We start from the raw sequence: 16,726 nt of genomic DNA, 5'->3' as shown, positions 1-16,726 counted from the left end.
TTGTTTATTTCAATGGTAAGATAGTCAGGAACGGGACGGCTCCTCCTTATCTTCTACATGCAGCACTTCGCACAATGGAGCCTTGATCTAGGCTGACACACCTAAGTACTACTGCGATACTAATAACGAGTGATAGAAACTTAATTCAGCAAAGCAACCTAATTCTGTAACTGGCTTAGAAAGAAATCCTCCAAGTGTGCACAGCGAGGCCCTCATATTAAAAGCACTAAACCACCAAACGAGTGGAGAAACAGGGCGAGCAGAAACACAGAGAGAATGTGTTTCCAGACATGAAGCAGCATTTCCACTGGTGAATAATATTCCAAGGAGAGAAACAGAGCTGGATATGGATGCTACAAACATCCCACTTGACGCCCTCATTTTAAAGGCGCTGCTTGTTGAAGATGTCCCTGCTTGTTGCAGGGTGAGTTGGACTAGATAACCTTTAAAGGTCCCTTCCAACCCAAACCATTCTATGATTCTATGATTCAATACAAGCATTTTTCAATCTGGTCCTTAGGCTGATTTTGACCTGCTGGCCCAAGGATGACCTGTGTTCACCGTACCAGATGGCAAGGCAGGCAGAGAGCAAAGAGTCCCCAGGAATGGGGAAATCTGAGGCTGGGGAGGAGCTGAGCATACACTGGGCTCAGCTTTGGTCTGATAAGTTTATCAAGCACTGCCGGCTGCTAACTGTCAGCCGACGAAGAGGGCCTGTTAGGGAGGAGGAACAGCTCCCAGGGCAAGATAGGACAGCCCATGCCTTATCGGAGTGCCTGAGCCAAAGAGGGAACTGGAGAGTGAGCACTTTCCAACCACTTCATGTGAACAACAGACAGATTGGCAGGAAAGGCCTGTCAGCCCTTCGCTTCTGCCACCCAGGCATCAACAGGGAGCCCCCATCCATGCAAATAACTCTGGTAAGTGCAGCGTGAGAGTTGCAAATGTGAACATAGGGGCCTGAGGGAATGCAGGGGTTAGGTTTTCTTAGGAACATTGCCCAGCAGGGAGTCAGATTTACAGCAAACAATTCAGATGCTTACTGAGCAAGCTGCTCCTCAGTGCCCAGAGCAGCAGCTCTCCCCCATGCTGCCTTCCCTAGGTTTGGGAGGGGAATCTAGCATTTCAAAATAACACTAGTCACTAAGTTTTGGTGTACAGATAATTGCTTTGTTTTCCCTTTACTGTTTCTGAAAAATAGTTAAAAAAAACCCTAGGTGAACAGAAGATGAAAAACCTGACCGTTCCCATCTGAGCTGCGAAAGTATGGGCCAGCAATTACCCCTCCACACTTACTCCTAGGGCCGCAATAACCAAATCAATACAGCTGAAGATCGTAGCAGAGAGACTCTCCTACATTTGGATGAGCTCCCTTGGACAAGCACAACCTGTGCAAGCTCCCTGTCTGTACACCTCAGCCATGACAGGGAGGGTAATAAGATTCCCTCATGGCACATCCTCTGCTTGGTTTCCCTGCTGAGGATGTGCCGTGCAGGATAGAACCAGCGTCAGATCAGCAGCTTCAACATACTTCATTTAGTACTAGACCATACAGACAGCTGTCATTCTGCATCCAGCCCCCCTTTGGGTCTTTGGCTGGGTTCAAGCTGGTGACTTGGGTCCCGCCTATATCAGGGAATTTTACTGAGAGCTGGCCCCAGTGCAAGCCCTGACCCTGTGCTGGGAGGATGTGTTCACACCTGGCTGCCTGGATGCAAGTGCTGTCCCAAGCCCTCCATGGGACATGAGGCAGGAAACCTGCAGCAGTGAGGTAGGCCAGGATATATCCAATGTGAGCTAGCCACTCAAAGGCTCCCTTTCTGGTAAGTAACGTATCTAGGGAGCGATTTACCTCCTCCTAAAGCACATATCTAAAACAGGACAGAAGTCATACCTTCAACGCACCTACTTCTGTCACTGAAGAGAAAGGGAGCCTAGTATCTGTAGACATCTAAAGTGACATGAGATGAATTGCACCCCTGTGGTTTCTGCACCACTTGCAGGCCAAATTTCTCACAGCTGTTTCTGCTCCAGCCCATAATCTACTCTCCTCCAGGCCATGAGCAACCTCTAAGCCATTTAATTCCTCTGTGCATCAAGGGCTCCTAAGCAAGTTCCAAGTACAACAGCCATATTCAGCACTGGCTGACACAATTCTGAGGTTCAAGGCTTCCTCATGAAGAATGAGGAGCTAAAAAACCCTACCCCATTGATTCTGCCTTCCTTTTGAATAATTTTAAAGCAATGGGACTTTATCTTACATCCCAGACCCTTCTATATTAGGATCTTTGGTGGGAATTTTGGCAGTGGTCAGGTCCGCTGGTTTCTTCTCTTTATAAAATAGAAGTTATCTCTTGTCTCAGTTGGGGAAGGGGAAGTCAGAGATGATGGAGTATTCCTGTTCTTGAAAGGGCCCCATCCTGAGAGTGTGGACATGGGGAACCAGTGTGTCAGTCAGACATCCCTGCCCCAGCTCTTTATTTAGATCCAGCCTGTAGTAGCTTGACTGGAAATCAGTCAGGCTCAGTGGACACCCAGGTGTGACAGCACTCAGAAAAGAGAGTCCAGGAACTGCAGCTGCATTTTCTGATATCGTAGCATCATGGAGAACCCTAAATATAAGACTCAAAGAAGAAAGATTTTATTCCTGGCTTTGCCGTTGTCAGCTGATCTGAGCCAGTCACTATCCCTCTCTCTGTCTCAGGTTTCCCATCTGTGAAGTGGGAATAACACGGACATGCTCTGAGATCTACAGATAAGAGCAAGGTAGAATTGCTGCACATGCACAGTAATCTTACACTGGAACAGCACCCAGCATTGTGAAAAATCCCACAGAAAACGCATAAAGCATCAAAGCAAAGTCTCTGCATTGTGATTGGTCAGCCTGAGATGCATTTTTCACTTTAAAATATTTGCTCAAATTTGAGTAGGACAACTAGAAATGGAACTCAGGTCACCTGGACTTCCAGTCTTGTTTCTTAACCAACTTTCTAGCTTACCTCCTGGAAGTATAACTTTAAGTAAGACATCCCAAGTTAAAACTCTATTCTTAGGAAAAGTATCATGTACTATTGGTGAGATTTTATTTCTGAGTTCTGGAAAATACTTATAAAAATATGCACAAAACTCATTTTCTAGTGCCTTACATTAAGGGCAGAGCTGACAGAGCAGGAGAAGGTCTTTGCTTTCAGAGTGAATCCACGTGGGACAGCTTAGGTTTGCCATCTTAACTGGAATTTAAGGAAATGATTAGCTAGAAGGTCAGAGAGCCATGTCTGTGTGCCTGCTGCATAGTGTCACAACAGTGGTGTTGGAGGGCTCAGAAATACTAATGATACTTTGCATTTAAATAGCACATTCTGCCTAAAGATTTCAAAATGCTCCACAAAGATGGAAACATCTTATCCCTGTTCTACTGCAAGGAAACCAAGAGCCAGGGAAAGAGAAAGTAACTCAAGGTCATACAGAGAGTGAGTGAAAGACCTGAGAAATGAACCAAGGCATTTTAGCTCCCAGCTCTTATTTTGATCATTAGGCAGTGGGCAAAATTCAGACCCGTTGTGATGAAAACAGCTGCGTAAGTTGTACCCGTGGAATTTGGTGTATCCTCTCCAAATAAACAGGCACATGAGTGTCTTGAAGCCCTGGCGCATCCTTGCTGACATTACTCCTTGCTACTGCGTGTCTGGAAGCAGCCACTACACACCATGACCTATTTCAAGCCAAATCCCTATTGTCTTAACTATGTCTTCCCGCTGAAGTGGACACAATGTATAACAGTCGGCAGGATTTAGCCCCTAGTCTGCAAGTTCTCTCACAGCATCATTATAAATTTTGCAGGAGATACAACACAAACCTTGTGGTTGTCAGGATCAATAATTTATATTTTTGGGGCACCACCTCCTCAGCCCCACTTCCTCAATCCCAAAGTCCCCAGCAATCTTAGCTCGGAAGGGAATGTGACTCAGGCCTTCAACCGAAGGGCTGTCATCTGCAAACCCTGAAGACTGGATGTGGCCGTGGTTTTATCACTGGCCACCAGCTGCCTCTAGAGCTCTTGCCTCCTCCCCAGTGATTCAGCAAATCTTCTTCGAGGAGAAAAACAAGCACACAAGTGAACAAATCACAATGTCAGATTACAAAGATGAGCGGGGAAAAACTGTGGCTCAAAGGGAGAAGATAAAAGCTGGTGAAGTCGCATGATCCAAGGACTGAAAGGCCTGGCAAAGACTTGTTTTTGGAGGACGGGCAATAATAATGTGAAAAATAAGGTTGTAATTTGGAGTCTTTACAGCATGAAACATTGCTAACGATAAAAGAGAACAATGTGGAAGGAAATGAAGCATATTCTGCCCTCCGCTATCTGGGCATTGCACAGGGCGGATAGGGATTTTTACGGGTATAGCTGAGAGCTGAATAGTCCATTCTGGTTTACACTGGAACAAAGTTCCACCAAGCATTCTACTTCCAGAAGGAGTTTCTGCTCTCCATAACCAAGATTTCCAATAGTTTGGAAGCCCATTACCAAGCATTTTGAACTGTTCCTGAAAAAGGTTCTGTGTCATTTGGTATCTAGGGCATGGCAGAGGGCAGTTAGAAATGTTTTAACTTCTGGCAGTTTTGGCCACTGTATCGTATTTATATATCATAGCCCTTTTCCATAAACATTTTGTTTCCTGCTGTAACTACTGAGGTGGAACACAGTATCAGCTTAACAGCTCATGGCACACAGTCTATAGAACAGAAAGTAAAGAAGAAACTTCAGCCAGACTTTAGCTAGGAGGTGTAGTATTTCCCCTAACAGCATTCAGCCCAGACACTCCAGTCAGAGCCCTGTCTTCCAAGAATGCCATGAAATCTTAATGAAAATGAGAGTGTTTGCAATTTATGGAGCGCTCATGTCATGTTTGTGGAATCTCTCAGCCCAGTGGGTCCTCTGATATCTGTGAGACAGAGATACAGCCTTCCACTAGATTAAATGCAACACAAAAAACAAGCACAAAAGGAAGAGGAGCTCAGGAACTGTGTGTACATGTATTGTGGATGGATAAACTGAAGCTGACTTTGGTCTCATATTGCTTTTACACTCCTCCTGATTTACCTCACTAACCAGCGCAGAGATCAATGTTTTGACACTAAAGTACGGCTAAGCAGGACTGACTTAACCTTGCTATGGGTTTGGATATTCTCTGTAAATATTTATGTATCCACCTCACCAACAACTTAGAGCTCACAAAACCTCCTTGCCCCCTCTCTGAGGGCTCTCAGAGGGAGCAGGGTTTTGGGGTACATACTCACAGTGCCTACTGCTCTTCCCTAGGAAATGCAAAGGAAGCAACCACAGCACAAGCCAGAGGACCTCCTCTTAAGCTCACCCCGGGAGTTAATGCCATCTAAACCATGTGTGAATGATGCCAGGGCGGTCACCTTTCAAAGCGTTTCCCTGTGCAGTGTTGCCACCTGCTCTCACAGGTTTGGGGGTTTCCTCTCAAGTCTAGCAATAATCAGGTGTGATCTTAGAGCTGGAGTGGCAGAGCCAAGAGAATTACAGTTTTTAAGCTGAAAATGCGGTACTACTGCACCCTACAGGCTGAAAACAGTGAATATATAATTCTTTTTTTTTTAATGACAATTTCTAAGTCAGGCTCATTGCTTTGGGGAAGAAGGCTGGCTCATGGCTCCTGGGTATTTAGGGCTGGTGGTTCTGCTTCTGCTCCGTCCCGGAGCTCTCACAGAATGAAAACACCCATTGCCCACCCTGCTGGGATGGGCAGGGCGAACAGCAGCGGCTGTAACACTAACACACAAACACACACCCCCTGAGACACACCAAGAACCCTGGCTGAAGGACTCCATGGTGGCGAGGGGAGCAGGGCTCAGCTGTGCTGGGGCTGTCCCGCAGGCCCCAGCTGCTGTGCACAGGGCACCCAGGGGAAAGGGGGAGCTCAGGGACAGGGGGGAGGTTGGTTGCATGGGCTGGAGATGGGATGGACACTTTCACCTGTTAAAGCTGCTGCCCCCTTCTGTTTTATCCCTCTTGATGTGGCACAACAGAGGCAAAAGAGCTTGAGAAACTGCCTGGCAGCAGAACCTCAGCAAAAGTCCGCTTGAGGACTTGCCAATATTGGTGATCTGGTGAAGGCGGCTGCCTCCCCCAGCACGCCCCACGCAGCGTGGGGTGCAGCGAGCCTGGCTTTCTGCCTGCTTCCAGTGGGCTGGAGCCGAGGGGGGAGCGTGCAGGAGTCGATGCCATATGTTCCCGTGACGGCGCTCACCGGACCTGTTCCCTCCTGGCCCCCGGCTGGTTTTGCCAGAAGAACAATCTGTGAGATCTCCCACAAGAAACATCTTTCATTTTCTCACTGTAGTCCTTCATCAGCACTTAAAAAACCCCCGTTATCTTAGCTGCGTTTCCATCTTGCCTTGTCCCCGCAGCCCACTGAGCTGCAGTAACTACAGTGGAGCAAATGCAGAGGGTGAAGTCTTTTGTGCTGCAAATGCATTTCATGCCAGTCGGTCGCCAGCTGCCTGGAGGTTTTCTGTCAGATAGTACAGGGGACCTCAGTCATTAAGGGTCCCCTTAATGACTTTGCAGGGTTTTTTTAATTTTAATGTTCTTTCCTCAGTGGTGTCACAAGAGTCTTTCACGGTACCGGTATGTGATTCCAAGATCCGTAGGCAGGTGGGGCCAAAGATAAACCAACCCAGTGCTCGCATGGCTGAGTCCCTTCTCTTCTCTTCCGAAGTGTGGAGCACAAAGTTCCGTTTTGGCATGTTCCCGTGAAGGCTCCGAGTCCGTGTGTGCCACAGGCAGGAAGCAAACCCGATCCTTTTCCTCTTTCTTAGGGAGGGGTACAACAATCCCCAGGTGTCTGGGGAGAACCTGATCGGCCTCAGCAGGGCCCGTCGCCCGCACAACGCTATCTTTGTGAACTTTGATGATGAAGAAATCCCAACGAAACCCCTGGATGCTGCCGTACAGACCTGGAAGAAAGTGTGCACCAATCCTGTGGATAAAAAGGTGGAGGAAGAGCTGAGGAAGGTGCGTGCCTTTTTCCTGAGCTGGGCTGAGCACTATACCGTGGCATGCAGACCTCACCAAAAATTGTTGTGGTTGTAAGTACTGCTGGCTTCTCTGAAGGTTTTGTGATTGTGTTTCCTGTTTAACCTTGTTAACGAGTGAGATATGGGCCTGTGTAATTAGGCTAGGAACCCAAATCCAGGCCTTTGGGTTCCACTCCAGTTCAATATCAGCTGTCCTTTGTGCCCTTAGCAAAACAAACATTTACTTTTTCTGTTCTCTAATCTATTAAATGAGAAGGGCTGTACTGGCATATTCTGCCAGGGATACAGGAACATTTGGTGTCCTAAACAGCTGCAGCTCCCCTTGAAATGATGGATGGGATAAAAATTTGTCAAGGCATGACAATGTCACGTAAGGAAAGTGAGTGAATGGCACATATCTGAAATGCCACCCAGGGCTCTGAAATTGTCTTAGAGTTGCCCATGTTCTGAAGATGAATTTGCAATTTGCCTTCTGCAGAGCTCTCCAGCCCTTTTGGAGAGTAGACTGGCTACTGGACAGACAGTGTCTGTTTTTCTGAGGATAATGACGGGCAAATCCAAAGGCTGACTGATATAACAAGTCTCAGTAGACACCACTGAGACCACTGTGTTCAGTTCTGAGACCACTGTGTTTCTGTATTATTTTAGCTCTTTGAAGTCCATCCTGTCTCGTTTTGGAATGCAGTAAAAGCCAATATCAGCGTGCACCCGGACAAGCTGAAACTTCTGTTGCCGTATTTGGCCTATTACATGGTAAGTCTGTACATCTGCCCTCGTGCCTGTCGGAGGCTGCGAGGAGGCAGAGCAAGGGAGCATCAGGTGGGTGTTCCTGGTTCTTTACATCTTGTGCTGGACACGAGGTCTTGGACTTTGGGGCAGAGGGTTCCCATGCTCTGATTTTGCAGAGGGCGAGTGGAGGGAAAGGACTTTCTAGGTCATCCAATAAGTCCGTGACAGAGCTGGCATCCAGTCATTACCATCAGATCACATCTCCCTCTGTCCAGGTTAAAGGGGTGTGTTGATCTGATAGGTCTCCTCTCCCCGCCTTGCTAAAGGCAGCATATCCCAGAGACCACCCAGCCTTTCACGCAGCAGTCCAGCACCTCTGTTTCTGAGCTAGGGATACTCTGCAGGGTGCTTGCCCTCAGTTCACGATTGGTTTTCTTTTTTCACCTCTAGGTTACGCCCCCAATGATATGCCCGTGAAAGCAAAACGCAGCACGTATAACTACAGTCTGCCCATCACTGTCAAGACGCCGGGTATGCTGTTCCAGCAGAAGGGCTTTCTGTGGTACAACAAGCAGTGAAGATGGCAAAGAGCAGCTGGCGTATGAGTCTGGAGAGGATGAGGATGACGAAGAGGAGGAGAAGAGGACTTCAAGCCTTCTGATGGGAGTGAAAACGAAATGGAGACAGAAATTCTGGACTATGTGTGAACTCAGCGAGCAGTCTGGCTGCTGTTGGACAGAAGCGCCTCCGCTCTTGTTCCTTGAGCGCTGAGGGCTCAGCCGCCATGCCCGGGATGTGGGAAAGCAGAACTGCACTAAGATGCCGATGGCCTGTCTGCACCGGCTGCGGTGCCTGCTGGTGGGCGTCATTCTGGATGTTTGGGAGCCTCAGGCAAGCTCCAGAAACTCCCAGGAAAGAGCCCAGAATCCAAACCAGCTGGCAATACACCAGGAAAGAGGAGAAGTTACATTCCCAAACCTCTGCGTGTGTGGGAAGTGCACCTTGGCCGAGTTGGTGGCCATGTGGAAAACAGAAGAGGTGCCTGAGGAGGTGCTGGGGGAGCACTCCAGTGCTGCTGGAGTCCCTAAGGCAGGTGCCGCCCTTCTGCTTGTCTAAGGGGACGAAGCTACTGTGCCATGACTTCAGCATGGAGCCTCGCCGGCCATCTTGGAAATAAAGCCAGCAGGAAAGCGCGCTTTCCGGCAGTGAATAATTCCCTTCTGCGGGCTGTCGTGTATGTTGTCCTCACGAGCTAGTGCACTTCTCAATTCCGTTTTGACTTCCCCAGCAGTTAGCAAGGACGGAAGGAAGCAGGCAATGGGGCAGAGCTTCAGGTCCCCAGAGGTTGGCCACTCATTAGTGTGCCAGTGCTGGCTGGATTGTTACCACCCAGTCAGAGGAACTGAGGATCTGCTGGCATTTTCTAAGTCTTGTGCGTTCCCCAGTGGGTTACAAGTGCAAGGTTTCTCATTAGTGGCCAAGAATATGCTCTAATGCATGGTTTAGTATGATTTCAGCCTCCTGCACTTGTGCGAGGCTTCTCAAGGCTTCGGCGTTTTTTATGTTCTCTGGAGTTTTGTCAGACTGAGCTATTTCCTTAGGTTTGGCCTCCAGCACACAAAACAACATCTGCAGGGCTCTCACACAGTGACGCCAGTCTACCTCAGCCATGGTTTGGCCTCAGCCTACTGAAGGACAAGTGTGTAGAGGTTCCCCTGGTTAACCTTAGAGCCAAGTCAGGTCACGGCATTGACGCACAGCTGCGCTCCTAGCTATATATACGTCCACGTCCATTTGGGGACTGGCTCCTCAGGTGTGCGGTCACCATGGCTCGCTGGGAGATCCTGTGCTTTGCCTTGTGCTCCTACCTCGGGGTAGCGTGGGCTGCAACCGTAAGTACAAAAGCACTTCTCATGGCTTTGCCAGATATAGATGTCTGGTCTGGAGCCCATGAAAGAGGACCTGCAGACCGTGACAGCCAAGGCAGGGTGTTTTCCTGCCATAAACGTGGCAAAGGCTGTCACCAGCGTTTTTCCAAAAGTTCCTGTGCAGCTCTGTGTCAGGTCTGGCCTGGTTTACATCTTCAGGCTGAAGGTCCTCATCTTCTGCCATTTGTCTTTGGGAGTGCAGGGGAATTGCTGCTGCCTGTCTGCTCCAAAGGGCAGCCTGCAGGACATCTGCGCGGGCACATCTCCAGTGGCAGCTACCTGTGGGCTTTCCACAAGGGTCCAAAGGGGTGGCTGGGGAAGGCAGGCTGTGAGTGGGTCCGTCTGGGGGCCTGGGCAGGGCAAGGTGTGGGTGCTGGCAACATGGGAAGCCAGAGGCATGAAGGACTGTGCAATGGATTTTCTCTTCTCAATGGTACCATGTGTAGCTGGGCGTAGTGCACACCGAGGGCGGTTTTGTGGAAGGCGAGAGTAAAAAACTGGGACTCTTTGGGAAGTACATTGACATCTTCAGAGGGATCCCCTTTGCTGCCCCTCCAAAGACTCTGGAAGACCCCCAACCTCATCCTGGCTGGGATGGTAAGATTCAACTTTTGAATGCCTTTGGTTTGGGCTTTTATTTTTGCTTCTCTCTCTTTAGTCCGTCATTGACCAGCCAAAGGTGCTGTTGCCTGCTTTCATGTATTAAGCAGCGCCAAGAAAATGCTCTTAGTCTCGTGGTGGGTATGAGAGTCTGTGTCTAAGCGTTCCCAAGCAACTCAAGTAACCACGTGAAGTACCAAAACCAAAGCATGGCACCTGCATCATCTCCCCTCCCCGTGCCTTGGCTGTCCAGAGCTAGTTCATGTGGGAAAGGGTCCCACTTTGTCGCTCCCTCAGACCGGTCACAGTGGCTGGGGAGGCTTTGCTGCCTCTGCACTGGACTCGCAGAGGAGAGGATGGACGGACAGACAGCTTGCAACCAAAGGATGGAGTTGGTGCCTCTAACTAGGACGTGCTGTCTTCCCTCTCTCCTCTCAGGAACACTGCAGGCAAAAGAATTCAAAAATCGCTGCATGCAGATGACGCTTACACAAACTGATGTCCGCGGGAGCGAGGACTGTCTCTATCTGAACATCTGGATCCCTCAGGGGAGGAGACAGGGTATGTGCTTGGCAGAGACCTCTGCCAAGGGGAGGAGATTCTCAGTTGCCTTTTGTGGACAAATTGCTCTGGAGCATCTCTCAGCAGCTACGTTCCCAGAGTGGGCAAGTGCCAGGAGCACTGATTTTCAGAGGGAAAGGTGGGAGCCATGTCAGCCAATGTCCCTCAGCTGCAGCCAGTTGGGAGTTTCAGCCTCTTCTACAGAGCGTGGCCTTTCTTGCCCACAGGCTATTGCAGAGCATCGTCTCTGTTCATGCCTGGGTGGAGGGATCCTCAGCGAGTGGTATGGGGATGGATGGGCAGCACCGTGTAGCTATGTTGCGGCTCACCCTGCTTTTCTTCCTCGTCTCCCAGTCTCCACCAACATGCCAGTGATGATCTGGATCTACGGCGGCGCCTTCCTTGTAGGAGGGGGCCAGGGAGCCAACTTCCTCAATAACTACCTGTACGACGGCGAGGAGATTGCCGTGCGGGGCAACGTGATCGTGGTGACCATCAACTATCGCCTGGGGCCCCTGGGCTTCCTGAGCACTGGAGACGCAAACTTGCCAGGTACCGTAGCTGCTCCCTCCTCAGGGGACCCTGTCGCGGGTCCCCAGCTTATCAGCTTTGCTGTGCCCTTGCTCAGTGGTGGGTGCTCTCTGTTGCTCAGGGAACTACGGGCTGAAGGACCAGCACATGGCTATTGCCTGGGTGAAGAGGAATATCAAGGCCTTTGGGGGCGACCCAGAAAACATCACCATCTTTGGGGAATCAGCCGGTGCTGCCAGTGTCTCCCTGCAGGTGTGTTGTCTTTGTCGGACCCCACCAGAGCCACTTCTCTTCTCTGTAAAGGGGAGAGATGGTCCCCTTGGCACTCGGCCGCTTTCCTCCGCACACGCTGCCTTATTAACGTCCTCTCCTGCCCGGGGACAGCAATGCTCAGCCTCTTCGCTTTGTGGCCGCTCCTGCTTCTTCAATTTAATCAGCCCCACTGCTGCAGGCATGTGTCCTCGCTTTTGGGACCTCTGGTGGAATAGCATTTACTTGCCATGTCCCCCTACTCTGCTCCTCTTCTCACCCCATCACCTTTTAACTTTAACTGCTGAGACCGTTCAACAGCACGAGAGCTGGCAGCTTCCCCGGGCCTGGTGCACAAGCTGTGAGGGGATGGGCCGGGTCTGGCAGGCGATGGTCACTTCAGCATTTTGTACGTGAACCCCCCTTGTTTCTATTTTGCACCGCAGACGTTGAGCCCAAAGAACAAGGGCCTGTTCAAGAGAGCCATCAGCCAGAGCGGCGTCGGTCTCTGCAGCTGGGCCATCCAGAAGGAGCCGCTTGCCTGGGCTAAAAAGGTAGGGTGCAAGTCTCGCTTGAGGGAATGGGAAACAAAACCAGGGATGCCCTAGAGAAGAGGTTCCCTTTGCATTTCCAAAGAAGGGCAACGAAGCTGGTGAAGGGTCTGGAGCATAAGTCTTATGAGGAGTGACTGAGTGAACTGCGGTTGTTTAGCCTGGAGAAAAGGAGGCTCAGGGGAGACCTTATTGCTCTGTACAACTACCTTGAAAGGAGGTTGTAGAGAGGCGGGGTCGGTCTCTTCTCCCAAGTAGCAAGCCATAGGACGAGAGGAAATGGCCTCAAGTTGTGCCAGGGGAGGTTTAGACTGGATATTAGGAAATTTTACTTCACTGAAAGGGTTATCAAGCATTGGAACAGGCTGCCCAGGGAAGGGGTTGAGTCCCCATCCCTGGAGGTATTTAAAAGACGTTTGGACGAGGTGCTTATGGACATGGTGTAGTGGTGGTCTTGGTAGTGTTAGGTTTATGGTTGGACTCGATGATCTTAAAGTTCTTTTCCAACCTCTGCGATTCTGTGATTCTGTGAAGAGCATAACTAGCAAGGGATTTGGCAGTAGCCATGCTGCCAAACACAGAACATTGGAAACACGCTGCTTTGAGATTAAAACCAACCTCTGCCTTGGTAAAGCTGGTAATGAAGCCTGGCTTCAGAGGGTAACGCTGGTAGGTTTCCCTCTCTTCTCCTGCAGCTTGGACAAAAGGTGGGCTGCCCCACAGACAACACCACCGCCTTGGCCAACTGCCTGCGCGTCTCCGACCCCAAAGCTGTGACGCTGGCCTACCACCTGCAGCTGATCCACCTGCCCTGTAAGTCCCCTGGGCCCTGCTGTGGTCCCCCACCCACACAGGGCTCACCGTGCCTTTGACGGGACGCTGGGGCGATTGCCAGGAGTGTTGAAGCAGTGCTTGTGTCCTTCAGAAAGGGGACAATAATGACAGCTCTCGCAGTTGCCCTTCCACAGGCAGGTGCACATTGCGCTGAGTGAACACTGTTCATCGTGCAGTGGCAGCGGTGGCAGAGGAATTATCCAAGGGCCGTGCCTTGGCTCCAGAACAGCTGTTTGGGCTTTCTGTTCTGTGGAAGCAGCAAGAACAATTCCAGAACACAGCTTACAAACAAAACATAATTGACCCCAACCCTGCTATTTTCATTTGAGTCGCTGGGTGGAGCGTAGGGCTCTCGCAGCAGGTAGGGAACGCTCCTGCTTTTGCTGCCTGTGAGAATCTCTTTCCCAAGAAGACTCTCCTCTCCTCCGCTTGCCCTCCTCATGCTCCTGGTACGTAGCCCCAGTATTTAGCCTTGCTCAGGACAGAGAGTGGCCAAGCCACCGCTGTACAGCTGCATGGGCCGGAGCCGGCTGCCCAGACAACGAGTGAGCGCAGGCAGATGGGGTGGGGAGGAGAAGTTCTGCTCTTCCCTTCCTTTGGCTGGGCTTTTTGGGAAGGGGCTGGGGGAAGGAGGAGAGGAATTGCTGCTGTAACCTGCCGGTCCTTGGCTGGCAGACCTTTTGTTCCTCTCCCCCACCTACAGGCGTGCGGTGTACTGAACGCGATCCTGTGGTCACGCTGGAGTCACCACCCAAGCTCTCGTTCACCTCAGCCTATTCCTTCCACAGTTCCTTGAGCCGTGGGATATGCCAGGCCACACATTGGTCTTTTCTCAGCTCCTAACGGACTCCGGTTTTGTCTCCTGCTGCAGCTCCCCTGGTTCACACGCTGGTCTTTGCTCCTGTCATCGATGGAGACTTCCTCCCAGACATGCCAGAGAACCTCTTTGCCAACACTGCTGACATTGACTACATTGCTGGGGTCAATAACATGGATGGACACATCTTCGCTGGCATTGATTTACCTGCTATCAACCGCCCACTTGTGAAAATCACTGCGTAAGTGAAGGATGCTCTTAAAACCCTCAACAGGAGGAACCTTATCTTTAGTGTAGCCCCCAACCTCCAAGGACTTAGACCTGAGTGGACAGGGCACTACCTTCCAAGCAGGATCTCACTCCAAGCCAGGGTGCCTAGGGCCTACGTTGCCAAGGCCAGAGCCTTCAAGAGAAAGGACCAGCGAGTGGGGAAGCCTCCCCATATATCTTTAAGGTGCTCCTGAACTCAGCACCAGCGATAGGCTTGGCAGCCCTGGTGCTCTCTGTCCAGAGCAGGTACATGCCAGACATGCTGGGCGCCCACCCCGTAAGACTCCTCTTTGCGGGCAAAAGGAGCTTGTGGCCAATTTGGCCCCAGGCAGTCCTGCTGGGAAAGCTGGGAAGCACATGCCCGCCATCTAAGACCTGGAATGAAATCACTGGCTTTTCCTCCACCAAACCATTGCTAACCCCAGGGCTGGATGTCAACGTCAATGGGAGCTGGGGTCCGTTTCCATGAGCCCTGCCCCGCTTGAAGGTGCCGGTCTGTAATGAGTTGATACTACTTGTCTTTTCAGGGACGAGGTCTATAATTTGATCAAAGGACTTACCGTGGACAGGGGCGAGCGTGGAGCCAACGTGACATACAATCTCTACACGCAAGTGTGGGGTGACAAGCCGGACCAGGAGGTCATGAAGAGGACAGTGGTGGACCTGATTACTGACTACATCTTCCTGGTTCCCACACAGGGGGCACTGAATCTGCACGTGCAGAATGCCCGGTGAGCAGCTCAGCCCTGGCAGGAGCCCAAAGCCTGCCTGGTGGCCGAAAGGCTGCCTTTCCAGCGCAGGGGGCTTTGGAGCACGTTGAGAGGGCTGAACTTGAAGGAGGAGGCAGGCTTTTTGGTACCGAGTACACACTTGGCGTGGCTCATACAAACGCTATTTCCTAATGCTGCAAGGGAGTCATGCTAGGAACTTGTTTTAAATTCCCATTGAAACAAGTTTTTGCTTCTTAAAAACATCAGACGTCATCCTGGCGATGTTTGATGCCACGAGACATGGCAGTTGGATGATGTGAGGGTTAGGGTGCGAATCAGAAATGGGAGATAAAAATTACCAGACAGAAGGATGTTTTCTGCTGAGAGCACCTCTTGGGTGGATGTGAGCATCTTCCAAGGCCGAATGCCTGGCTCTGCTGCTATTTGGAGCGTGGTTATGAGTCCGCACCCCTTCCTCTGCTCTCCACTCGCAGCTGCTTAGCAAGTCTCTTTTATTTCCCCAGGAGTGCCAAGACATACAGCTACTTGTTCTCCCAGCCTTCCCGAATGCCCGTCTACCCAAGCTGGGTAGGGGCGGACCACGCTGATGACCTGCAGTACGTGTTTGGGAAGCCCTTTGCCTCCCCCCTGGGCTACCTGCCCAAGCACAGGACTGTCTCGGGTGCCATGATTGCTTACTGGACCAACTTTGCCAGGACAGGGTGAGTGATGCCGGTTCCCCATTTGGGGCTTGCTGCAGCACTTCAACCTGCTGCTTTTGCCTATTAACTTCTGAGGAGCCATTCCCCCAAGCGGGGTGTCCTCTGCCTGTCCTTGTGTTGTGAGCCTGGCTCTGTGTCTCCCAGCGGTGGAGTTTGCTCTGGGTCCTCCTCATCCAGAGAACACCTGGGGACAGCAGAAGCTGTCACAAGTTTTCAGAACTTGTGAACTCTTCTTAAACTTAACGATGAGGTTGGTTTCCAAATCCTGGCGTTCAGGCAGGAGTTCAGTCCTTGTCTGCAGCCCGGGACGATGCTAGTGGGGACCAAAGGAGGGCCTGCAGGTCGGCAAGCCGCTCCTAGCAGGCAGGATTGCTGTTGCTTGTCCCAATGTCAGACTCTCTTTGCACTCCCTTAAAGCCTCACTTGAGCCGACGGGGTCCCTGCCGAACACCACACGCCTTGCTGCATCCACAGGCTGCCCTGATGAAACTGAACTTCTATGTCTCCTTTTTCCCCAGTGATCCCAACAAAGGGAATTCAGAGGTGCCCATTACCTGGCCACCCTATACCAATGAAACCCATTACTACCTGGAAATCAACAACAAGATAAACCAGAACTCTGTGAAGCAGAATCTGAAAGCCCGGTATGTGACTTTCTGGAACTCCATCTATCTGAGTCTGCCGCAGGTTGCCAACATCTCCGTGACCGACAAACTGCCATGGAACACCTTTTAAAAAACACCTTTTAAAGATAGGCCCAGTTCATTAAAGGCTTGCTTGTGACTGAGCAATTCCAGCTGCTCTGTGTCTTTGCCGTGCCAGGGTTTTCTCCCCAACGCGAAGTTCGGGCAGCAAGCGCCATCCAGGCCCTGGGCCAAGCGTGTTCCCCTGACCCAAAGCCCAGCAATGTCCCGGGGAAGCTGCTGGCACCCGAGAGCCGCGGCTCGGCCTGCTCTGCCAGCCGTTGGGCTCGGGGCCTGTTTTCCCTCGTTGCGGCCGTGACCCCCGGCAGGACGGGCCCGATCCTGAGCTGTCCTCTGGCTGTCCCCGCCTCACCATCCACATCCACGCTGAGAGCCAGCAGCTCTTAGAGAATCACAGTTGTAACACAGGCACGCAAAGCAAGCGGTGAGCTGTTGCCATTCGTGCACAGAAATCG

At 51.0% G+C, this 16,726-nt stretch overlaps 1 protein-coding gene across 6 annotated transcripts; it reads left to right on the top strand.

Moving 5' to 3' along the window:
- Positions 1-710: 710 nt before the first annotated feature.
- On the top strand, positions 711-16,657 carry CEL (carboxyl ester lipase). 6 transcript variants are annotated; one of them, XM_072883380.1, is made up of 16 exons: positions 711-920; positions 2,705-2,766; positions 5,321-5,472; positions 6,847-7,116; positions 7,714-7,818; positions 8,245-9,686; positions 10,169-10,319; positions 10,761-10,883; positions 11,238-11,435; positions 11,536-11,666; positions 12,110-12,217; positions 12,910-13,027; positions 13,920-14,106; positions 14,663-14,866; positions 15,370-15,567; positions 16,086-16,657. In XM_072883380.1, the coding sequence occupies exons 6-16, from the start codon at positions 9,621-9,623 to the stop codon at positions 16,300-16,302; spliced, it is 1,701 nt and encodes a 566-aa protein (XP_072739481.1). In that variant the 5' UTR covers positions 711-920; positions 2,705-2,766; positions 5,321-5,472; positions 6,847-7,116; positions 7,714-7,818; positions 8,245-9,620; the 3' UTR covers positions 16,303-16,657. The 6 variants fall into 6 exon arrangements, with proteins under 6 accessions (XP_072739481.1, XP_072739482.1, XP_072739483.1 ...); XM_072883381.1 differs by lacking the exon at positions 2,705-2,766; XM_072883382.1 differs by lacking the exon at positions 5,321-5,472.
- The last annotated feature ends 69 nt before the right edge of the window (positions 16,658-16,726 follow it).

The sequence above is a fragment of the Ciconia boyciana genome, chromosome 18, assembly GCF_034638445.1.
Source record: "Ciconia boyciana chromosome 18, ASM3463844v1, whole genome shotgun sequence".
Classification (NCBI taxonomy): Eukaryota; Metazoa; Chordata; class Aves; order Ciconiiformes; family Ciconiidae; genus Ciconia; species Ciconia boyciana.
Note: the sequence above shows the minus strand (reverse complement) of the source record. Positions and strands in the feature narration are given on the sequence as shown.